This window comes from Vitis vinifera, chromosome 14 (genome assembly GCF_030704535.1).
Source record: "Vitis vinifera cultivar Pinot Noir 40024 chromosome 14, ASM3070453v1".
NCBI classification, from domain to species: domain Eukaryota; kingdom Viridiplantae; phylum Streptophyta; class Magnoliopsida; order Vitales; family Vitaceae; genus Vitis; species Vitis vinifera.
In genome coordinates this window covers 21,962,285-21,973,327 of record NC_081818.1, presented here as the reverse complement: position 1 = coordinate 21,973,327, position 11,043 = coordinate 21,962,285, and the positions used below count along the sequence as shown (strand labels likewise).

The following is an 11,043-nucleotide window of genomic DNA, read 5'->3' as shown; positions in this document are numbered from 1 at the left end:
ATGATATCAGAATTTTGGGTTGGAGAAGTGAATTTCTATGTGAGTGTGTTTCTTAATTCCATTTGATCAAATATTCATGTACAAAAGGTGGCGCACACGAGACAGATTTTCTACTGTGATTGAGCTTAATTAGTATTCAATACAATGGACTAGCTCCCTCCTGGCCACCCTCTTTGATTTCTTCCACCCACCTGTGATGTGCCCCAACTACATTTAATGAAATGTACTTCAGTGTCTTATCATAAATTCAACCTTCAACCAACCCAAATTCGTTGTATCTAGATTTCCATATTTATCATTTTTTTTTCCTGCAACACTGAGAAATGGACGGAAGTTGTTTTAGGCATGGGCAAAACTAGTAGTCCTTACCAGTCTGCCCATCAACAACGGAATCAGCTCTAGTGACCAAGATGTCTGACTATTCATGGCGAGTAGGTGGGACTAGTGGGATATCAGACTCCGAAAATGGCGTGGGGGCTGTGTACTTGCGAAAGTTAACTTCTTCTAAATATAAAGGAGTGGTTCCCCAGCCTAATGGCCGGTGGGGAGCACAAATATACGAGAAGCACCGGCGCATTTGGCTGGGAACTTTCAATGAAGAAGGAGAAGCTGCCAAGGCCTATGATGTTGCGGCGAGAAGGTTCCGGGGCCATGCTGCCCTAACAAACTTCATGGTTTCAGGAAAGGGTATCCAAGACGACATTGAAACAACGTTCTTGAACTCGCATTCTAAGGCTGAGATAGTGGACATGCTCCGAAAACACACCTACAATGATGAGCTTGAGCAAAGTGCGCACAATTATGGAAGCAAAGAAAGTGGTGCGGATGTCATGGAGTCCAAACCAAGTGTCTGTGAAAGGGTACAACTCTTTGACAAGGCGGTGACACCAAGTGATGTAGGGAAACTAAACCGAATGGTGATACCAAAGCAACATGCAGAGAAGCACTTGCCTTTGCAACTTGCAAGCTCTTCCAAGGGTGGTTTATTGAATTTTGAGGACAACGGCGGGAAGATTTGGAGGTTTAGGTACTCCTTTTGGAATAGTAGCCAGAGCTATGTGCTAACAAAAGGTTGGAGGCGCTTTGTAAAGGAGAAGAACTTGAAAGCTGGGGATATCGTTAGCTTTCATCGGTCAACTGGGTCGGATAAACGGCTATTCATAGAGTGGGAGCAGCGAGACAGTTCCAGAAAGCCATCAATGAAGCAGGTCGAGAGTGGTCAGATGGTTAGATTATTTGGAGTGAACTTGTTTAGTAAGTCCTAGCTGGTAATACTTTACTTTAAAGGGCATGCAGTAGGAGGTCTGTGTTTCAATTTCTTCCCAGAAAATAATGTAAAGATGGGCAGGTACTGCATAGATTTTGGTTTCTGAGTACTGCCTTAGTAATTCATCAGTTTGAGGTCCACACTAGGCATGTGATGAAATTGTTTTTGTAACTGCTAATGTATGTTGACGTATATATTATTAGAGAAACTGAACAAGCCTAATTTCTAAGGTTTCTATTATCTTATCCCAGTGAGGATTCTTTTATCCAGAGACGATGGAAATTTTGGCATGGGTAGCTATCTTTGGGGTTAAGTTGTTATCTTATTTCTCTATAAAGATTCTTCTACAGAACTGAAAAATTATTGGAGAATGATAAACATCTTTGCTCACTGTTTTCTCATATTCTAGCCTCCGAATATCCTTCCACACCCTTCTCAGTCTCCAACACCCTACAGCACCATCCTAGGTCTTTTTTTTTTTATGGTTTTTCCCCCTTTCTGTACTAGGGTGTGCACCTTCCTCTGCTTCTCGTTTATAAACTCAAGCCTCCATTGGGTTTGTGCTACTGTTATGTGACTGCCATGGAACTGCTACTGCAATTGCACACATCCAAAGGAAAATTATGCAAACGAATTGAGTCAAGTGGAGTAGTGTTTTCCATCTTCGTTCTTGAACTAAAGATTTCTGCAGTTTCGGATTTGAGATCTTGAGTTTTGTTGATATTTGTGGTGCTTAGCCATGGCTTTCGATTCAGAAACCTCCTTCAGTCCTGATTCTCCGTCGACTTGAACTCTAGCTACTTAGATTGTAAATCTGGCAAACCAAATTGTAACTGTTCGTCTCATGGATGAAAATTTCTTTCATATGGCAACATTAAGCCTTTACTGCTATTTGAGGATTTGGGCTTCAAGGCTATATCACAGAGATCTTTCCAAGTCCTCCTGAATTGACATCCAGTGTGTCAATGGTCGACCTAGCTTGTTCAATCTCGAGTATGTAGCTTGGCAAGGGCAAGATTAACTCCTGGTTCATGGATGCTTGCATCTATATCAGAAAATACTCTAGCCCAGGTAATTGGATGTGGAATTATAGCACATGATATCTGGCATGCTCTTGAGGAGGCTTTGACTACTCAGTGTAGAACAAAAATTCTGTGGTCAAGCTTCACATACAAAATCAAGAAAAAAAGAACAAAGAATGCTAATAAGGGATTAACTCACAAAGATGACATTTATTGATGTCTCAGTCTCAATAGGCCTATTAGATTCCAAAGGAGGACAAGATACTAAACATTCTCGCCAGCCTCTTCGTGGAATATGACTCAGTGATTGATTAGAGTCCAAATACATGCATCAATCACACATAAATAACATGATTTAGCTGATAAAAAAGTTCAAATAATCCAACTTAGCTTGAATTGGTACTGACACCCCAACCATAGAACTAGTATCTATTTTGAGCTTATTGGTAGATAAAAGGATAAAAAGAATGCATAATAATAATAAAATTGTCATTAATTAACGTAGAAAATAGGGGATGTGATCATTTTAAGAGGCAGATGTGAGACTTGTAGAGGACTTTGTAAAAGGAGTCGTGTGAGCATGGGAAAGAAGTAATGAAGGCTATGGAGATATGAGAGAGTATGCGTTTTATGTTGGGGATGAGTTGGACTAAAATTCAGGACAATAAAGTAAGATTACTTATGTTTGATGCACGACCCTTGACTTTAAATTGACTTCGAGGCTACTTCTCGAGAATTTTTTAGGGAACTAAAGTTGAAACAAGGGAGATTTGACCATTTGAAACAAGATTGCTTAGAGTAAAAGTCCCGTTCCAAATCCAATTCGAACAAGGTGGCAAAAGAGTCCAATTGACAAAAGTTAGTTCAAAATTCAATGAGAATTTCGAATACCATTTTGAGTAGCATAATTTCATTTGGAACAAGCCATTTTCATTCGAAGAACATGTTTCCACTTCTAACAAAACTTCCTAACTTTCAACCACACACTTCCAAGCTCCTAAATTTCTATCTTTGGGCTCTCCCAAGCATCAACCAAGCCAAAGAAGAGTTTGAATGGCCTAAGATTCAAGGACATAATGTCCTTTATGGGAAATTCATGTAGTTTTAGATATTTTTAGCCAATAATGCTATGTCATGTGGCTAATTTGTCTCTTTACTATTTAAATTCATTTTTTAGGGTAAAAAGAGATCTTTTATTTGGTTCTTTACAACTTGGAGGGGATTTTGGAGAGAGAACATTGAGGACTCTCTGGGTCTAGTTACTTATTCAATTTACTCATTGTTTTTTTTCTTTCATTACATTCAAAAATGATGTTTTTGACTTTCTCTAAGAATTGTGTATGTGACAACACCTCTATGAAAAGTTAAAAGCCATCTTGGAGTGTAGGATATGAAAACTAAGGGTAGCAGCCAAAAGGGGAACAATGGGTATAATAATGGTATTAATGAATGGTTTAAGGTAATATTGTTAAAAACATGAAACTCTCTAAATTTGAATTAGAGGATGGTACGTTAGAGACCTACAAGATATTAGAGATTCTTGGCACTCCTTGATCCCTAGTTATCTCAATTATCTTTCTTGTTACTTGCCCTATGACAAATCTATAAGAGTAGAACAGACTAAAAGGTTAAGACCAAAACCTAAATTAATTTTCACTTATTTGATGGTAATTAGGTTTCAAATGGGACACTAAGTGATAAAATTCAAGTTGATCTCAATCAAACAATGAACCTAAAACCCTTGTTTGCTCCATGGTTGTTCTAGTTTTGAACAGTTTGATTCTTTTTGTTTAAAAAAATATATATCTTTTTTTCTATGTTGTGAACCACCAAAATCATTCTTTCCTATACAGTCCACATGCCTCAATGGCAATTGCTCCCCAAAGATCCCTTTCATAAAACTCTCATAAGAATCAACTTTTTCTTATCCAATGGTAAATTTCCCTACAAAAGCACAAAATGATATAAAATAATAGTAAATAAATAAATAAATATTAAACATGATAGTAAATAAATAAGTAATTAATAAAAAAAAATGTCATGCAAGTCATGTAAAAATTATCTAAAAGGTGACCTAGGTGGGTCATGATGCACTTAGATGGACTCAAGTGTGCCTAAGTGGGCCAAAAAATATTTAAATGGGTCGGAATGTGTCTAAATGAGTCAGGGTATATCTAAATGGGTCAAGTGTGCCTAAATGGGCCTAAACAACATAAATAGGTCAAGGTATGTCTAAATGGGCCTTGGTGTGTCTAAATGAGTCAGATATGCTTAAATGGGCCTAAGTGACTTAAAAAGGTTAGGGGGTGCCTAGATAGAGCTTAGTGACCTAAATGGGTCATGATGTGTCTAAATGGGCCTAAGTGATATAAAAGGGTCAAGGTGTGCCTAGATAGGTTAGTTATGTTTAAATGGGTCAAGGTGTGCCTAAATCGACTTAAGTAACCTAATAGGTCAAGATGTGTCTAAATGGGTCTAAGTGACCTAAATAGATGAGAATGTACCTAAATGGGTCAGATATGTCTAAATGGGCTTGAGTGTGCCTAAATGGGTCGGTGACCTCAATGGCATGTCTAAATGGACTTGGTTGTGTTTAAATGGACCAAGTGTACCTAAATGAGACTAAGTGACTTAAATGGGCTAGGTGTGCCTAAATTGGTCTAAGTAACCTAAATAAGTCAAAGTGTATCTAAATGAGTCAAGTATGTCTAAATGGATTAGGCGTGCTTAAATGGATTAAGCGTGCCTAAATGGGCTAAATTGTATATAAATGAGTCAAATATACATAAATGGGCCTAAATGACCTAAATGGGTCAAGGTGTGTCTAAATGGGTTAAAGTATGTTTAAATGGGTTAAAGTATGTCTAAATGAGCTAAATGTGCCTAAATAAGCAAAAAGATGTCTAAATGGGTCAAAGTGTGTCTAGATAGGCCAAGTGTGTCTAAATGGGTTAAAATATGTTTAAATGGGCTTGATGTGCCTAAGTAACTTAGGGTAATAAAAAAAAAGTGTCTAAATGGCCTAGAGTGATAAAAAAAAATGTGTCTAAGTGACCTAGGGTGATAAGGTGTGCCTAGATGAGTCATACTAAAAAGAATAAAAAAGGGAAATCTTATATTTAACTTGGGGTCGCCAAGTTACAAGAAAATGAAATCCCACTTATAAATGGAACTTCATTTCCTTTTAATGTAAAATATGAATTTTGTTTTGCAAAACACAGTTCAATATAAAACACATTAAATATAAAAATTAAAGTTATTTTTTTAAAACAAAAAAAAATGATTTCTTTAGGAAGGAGAGTTGGGAAATTTGGGTATGTTTCTAAATTTAAACCAATCAAACAATCCAGGAATTAATCAATCAATTGATGTTTTCTTTCGATAGTGTTTTACCAAGAAAAGCAAAGAAAAATAATGTTTTCTTCTATATTTTCTCCTCATTTAAATGATTTTTTTCTCACAATGGAAATTGTATTTTCTTTTTCATTTTTGCATGGGTATTGATCTTCAAGAGTGTTGGAAATTTTGGATTTGTCTTGAAACCAATGAAAAAGTGAAGTATGAGAAAGTGAGAGGTTTAGGGTTTTTGGGCGATTGAATTTATAAATCTACCCTTAATTATTCAATCACATGCACAACACGTGACGTTTTCATCCATTGAAACTAACATTGTCCAATAAAAAAGGCAGAGTGCTGGTATTTATGAAGTTTGGGGAGTAATGTATTAGATTTTGAACCTAAAGGGGCAATGTGCAAAACATACTATAAGTTGAGAGAGTAAAGTATATTAAACCCTTAAAAAAATTAAACGAGGTAAGGAGGGGCGAGGTAGGACAGGTATGTAAATTTCTCATACCCACTTTGTCTCATCCTGTTTAATCTTCTTTTGAATTTTTTTTTTATATTTTTAAAAATTTTTTAATTACATTAAAATAAATATATTTTATAAAAATTAAAATATTACAGTTTTTATAAATTATTTCATTAAAAATATTATTTTAATTATTATATAAATTAAAAATGAGAAAATAAAATTTAAATTAAATTAGTTTTTAAAATTAATTTTATATAATTGAGGCAAAACGGAGGAGGATAAGACAATACCCAAACCCATTCTGAGTTTAAAAATAAAAAATAAAAAAATCAAACCCATCCTTAACTTATTTATTTAAATTTCAAATTCATCTCATTAAGGGTATGGTAGGACAAGTACTTGAAAAAACTCATTTCATTACCATCCCAGTCTATAAATAGGGATAACAACAAAATAGGTTTGAGACGGGTTATATTCATCCCAATTAATTTAAATCAATTCCCATCCTCGCTAACAAAAAAAATTTGAATAGGATAGGATGGTGTGCATGAGAATTAGAATTTCTTATATCTACCCTGCATTTTTTTTCAATTTTTTTTTTTTACTTTAAAATATTAAATTATGTTAAAAATAAATACAATTTATAATTTATTTTATGAAAAATAATATTATATATATTTAAAAGTTAAAAAATTAATTAAGTTAAATTTTTATTTAATATTATATATAATGGTGACAGAATGGACAAGCCAAAATCATACCCCAACCTATACCAAGTTTAAGAGAATGTCAATTCCAAACCCATTTATATTTATCTTATTCCCATTGGTCATACTGTGATCGGCATCTATGAATGATAAAGTTAAAATGGTTGAATAAAAAAAAAACTTTTAAAATATCAATTTGGCATTATATTGAATTAGCAATTCTTAAATTTGATGTGTGTAATAAAATTTGAATTATTCAACAAATATAAATAACTAATTTAAATTAAACACAAACAAATAAAAATAACGAGTGAAAAAAAAATAAAGTGAGTTTTTGCCGTCTACCTATTTTTATTGATAATCACATTTGTAACGAACCTTTGGTTTGATGTCAGATAAAGAAAATGAAAAATGTAATAATTTTGATGAGTGGAGAGGAAAAGTGGTAGGATGCAGACGGAAACTTTTTATAAATGGAATGAAATTATGAGAAGAAAGAGGGAGAGAATGGAGGGAATGGGCCCATGTGGGTGCAGATGCGGATGGAGAGGTGGGGAGTCACGAATCCCAAAGTCTTCTGAACAGTCATTGTCACATAGACGTAGCTTGTAGAAATAGCATCTCTAGCATCTCAGCAACCCCTGCCACCCTTTCCCTCCCTCCCCTTCAATTCTCTCTGTTTTCTTTAATATTCATTTTTTCTTGCAAGGAAAATTTAAATTTTCTCTATTCTCATCAAGATTTTGTTGTAAAAATCAAATAAGGACTGTTTTTAAAAATAGATATTTGCAAAAAAATAGCCAAACAGCCCTAGTGATTGATTTTCATGTGAATAGATATGTTGGCTTGGGAGGCGGAAAATCCAAGACAAGGCAGTTTAATGATGTGATGACGTTGTCCTCCTTTTTCCTCTGTTTTTTTTTTCTTTTTCCATTGAAACAGATTGGACAAGACCACCGCACTCTTCCCATCCTTTTGATCATCACAAGTCAGAGCAACGGTCTCTCTCCTCTTCCCGTATCAGCTCTCACCCTCCCAGACCACACCCACCACCCTGATATTCATCTACTTAAAAATCATTCATCGGAAACGAAAAAACACATCTATGTTATTGAAAAATTATGATGCGGAGGGAGGTAGAGGTAGCAGTAGCAGCTGCAGAAGCAGATCAAAATTAAAGCAACAATCATACATTTAATATGTAAGAAGGGAATGAGGGGTTGAGAGATGATGGATGATGGGGATTGGAAGGGGTTTAGGGCTTAGTGCAAATCTTTTGGTAGGGTGAAGGCCTGAGTGGGAGTGTGGATTCCAATTTTCTCCACAAGCTTTGCCAGCTTCACATGCTTGCTGCACCATGTTTCCATTAGCTTGGCTTCTTTGCTTTCGGCGTCTCTCTGTACTGCAATCAGCTGCTCTCTGTACTCGCTCTCAATCCTCCCCAGATGGGCCATCTCTTCCTCTCTCAGACACCTTATCTTTCCTTCTATCTCCTCCGTTTTCTCTCTCCTTTTTCTCGACTTCTCGGACTCCAGTTGTTGCTCTAGTCGGCTCAGCCTCCATGTCGCTTCCTTCTTGTGTTGCACCCAGTTCTGCCTTCCTTCCTCTAGCTCTTTGCAGTACTGTATCAGGGTCCCCATTTGTTGGACCGGCATCAGCCGGGACGCCTCTGGATGGACTGGGTCCAGGACGGCCGGTTCCGAGGGGGACAAGGAGAGGCTTACCGAAGGAGAAGGCGTGGAGGAGGAGGAGGATATAGATGACGTCGTTGAACCCATGTTTGTGGCGTTCATCCACGCAGGGAGGACTGGGGAGGGCGTGGTTGAACCCACAGGCACGCCGGCATCCGAGATACCGACGGAGCCGAGAGAGAGCACCGGAGGTGGGTCGGAGAGGGAGAGGTTGGGCATTATGGGCAGAGGAAGGGGCTGAAAGGCTAGCAGCTTGGGCTGAACGTACTTCTCAGCGAAAGTCTCCAAGATGTGGTCGTATTTACCGTGGTCTGGGGAGGAAGCGGAGGCCGCGGCGACGGCGTTGGAGGAGGGGGAGTCAGAGTGGTCGTGGCGGAGATGGGTGGTCTTGTGGAGCTGCTTGAGCTGCTTTTCCTTGAAAACTTCCCACCACTTGCCGAGACGCTTGGCAGTACGGCCGGGGACTTCAGAGGCGATCTTCTTCCACTTGTTGCCGTACTTGGCCTGAAGAGAAATGACCAAGTTCTGCTCCTCTAGGGTGAGAGAACCCTTCTTGATGCCGGGCTTGAGGTAGTTCTTCCAGCGCTCGAGGCAGGACTTGGGGTCGCGGTCAAGGGACTTGCCCATGCGGTGGGAGATGAGGTTCCATTCCTTGGCTCCATACTGCTTCACGTAGGCTCTCAGTAGTGCGTCTTCTTCTGGTTGCCAACGCTGACGCTCCTTCATCTCCAAACCATGTCTGAGTACTCTCCATCAATCACTCCATTCATCATCCTCCTTCCGCCTCTCTCTCTCTCTCTCTCTCTCTCTCTCTCTCCCTCTGACCTTCTTCTCAAACAATGTTACAAAACTACCAATAAAAGGAAAAAACCCAAGATTCAGCTGGCTTTAAACGAAAGGAAAGATCTGTGACGACGGTGATGGTGTGTTGGAGCGGGAATCATCGGTGAGAGTGAAGAAGGGATGAGCAATGGAGTCAAGGGGCACAATTACTACTTTTAAATAGAGGGGTGGGAGGTGTGCTGACAGCATTTGTCTTTGTTAAGAGGTAACGCATGGTACGTGAGTGAGTGAAGAACAAGACGAGACAATGACTGTGAGGCACCCTACTTATATAGATATAGCGAAGATACCACTGCGTCACCACTCACACCCAGACCCCAGCTGTGGGCTGAGTAGACTCTAGACCAAACCCCCCTAAACCTTACACCTTCTATATATTCTCTTTTTACCCTTTTCAGATACATGTTTTTTCACACTGTGTCCTATCAATCAAATTTAGAGTTAAAACAGAGGAAAATCATTAAACCCATGTTTTATTTGTGGAAAAAAAATCACTAAATCAGTATAATTTTGGATTTGAATGGAAAGAGAGACAGAGGTGCCTTGTAGAAATGCATGCATGGGCCATGGGTGATGGGGCGCATGATCAGACGAAAGGAGACGTATCGACGCATTTCTTGGATCTGCTGGCGGGTGGTGGGGGGTGGGGCGTGATTTTGTGCTTGGACTTTGTACATATGTGTGTGTCTCTCCCTAATTTCTTCCCTCTTCCCTCTTGCCCCCATTACTCTCTCTGTCCATGCCCTGCTCTTCTCCTATGCTTAGTCTTACTGTTCCAACCTATTTCAAAACACCACTGTTAGTCTGCTATTTTGAGGACACAATAAAGTTATCTACTTTTCCTTGCTAATCCCAGAAAGATTCCAGCCTCATGGTGGATTCTATTTCTATACACTGATTCTAATACTGATTGTACAATTCTTTTCTCTCTTTGTTAAATATATTTTCCTTCTCTTTCCAGAAAGAAAATGAAGTTGCAGCACTTAATTTCCAAACAGGCCTTAAAGCTATTTAATTTTAAGAGTATGCTGAATACGGTTAGAAAGAAACAAATGTCCAACTCCTTTCCATGCCCCCACCCTTCTTTTAAAGCCCCTTGATGCTACTAAATTACTTTAAAATTGGCAAAATCTATACAGATACATTCTGCCTACACATTTATTGAGGGGGTATTTTTGGATTTTTTTTATTTAAAATAATATTAAAAAAAACTTTCAAAAATATTTATAAAATATAGAAAATTGAATTTTTTTTTTAAAAAAAAATTGATTTAACAAACCCCATCATGAAAGAACCATCTCTTCAAGACACCCATCATTCAATTTTATATTATTGTTTTATTCCTCTTCCATTTATGAATAGCCTTTTTTTTTTTTTTTCTATTTCATTTTTTCAAAATTTGTTCTAAATATGCAAAGAGACATTTCTTCAAAAATAACCTTAAACCTGATAACTTGAATCATATATTATGAAGAGGACGGCTCAACAAGAAATATGCCAAATTTTTACTTAGGCATTTTTTCTATTATATATAATAACATTATTTATTGATCTATATAAAATTTGTTAACCCAAGGTTCTCTTTTTTATTATTACAAAACAAGGTTAAATTATTACGAAGTTTTCAAGTTTAACCATGAAAAATCTAAAAAGTGCTTAAATAATTATAAAAAAAATGGCAATACCATGAAGTCTTAGA

The 11,043-nt window shown here is 37.3% G+C and overlaps 2 protein-coding genes across 2 annotated transcripts; one reads left to right on the top strand and one right to left on the bottom strand.

The window, feature by feature from the left end:
* Window positions 1-344: 344 nt before the first annotated feature.
* On the top strand, window positions 345-1,522 carry LOC100251473 (AP2/ERF and B3 domain-containing transcription factor RAV1). Its single transcript, XM_002279696.4, has one exon. It carries the CDS (start codon window positions 411-413, stop codon window positions 1,263-1,265), a length of 855 nt encoding a protein of 284 aa, XP_002279732.1. The 5' UTR covers window positions 345-410; the 3' UTR covers window positions 1,266-1,522.
* Window positions 1,523-7,896: 6,374 nt separating this feature from the next.
* Window positions 7,897-10,308, bottom strand: LOC100258292 (transcription factor AS1). Its single transcript, XM_002283206.4, has one exon. The coding sequence runs from the start codon at window positions 9,225-9,227 to the stop codon at window positions 8,073-8,075; it is 1,155 nt and encodes a 384-aa protein (XP_002283242.1). The 5' UTR covers window positions 9,228-10,308; the 3' UTR covers window positions 7,897-8,072.
* Window positions 10,309-11,043: the final 735 nt, after the last annotated feature.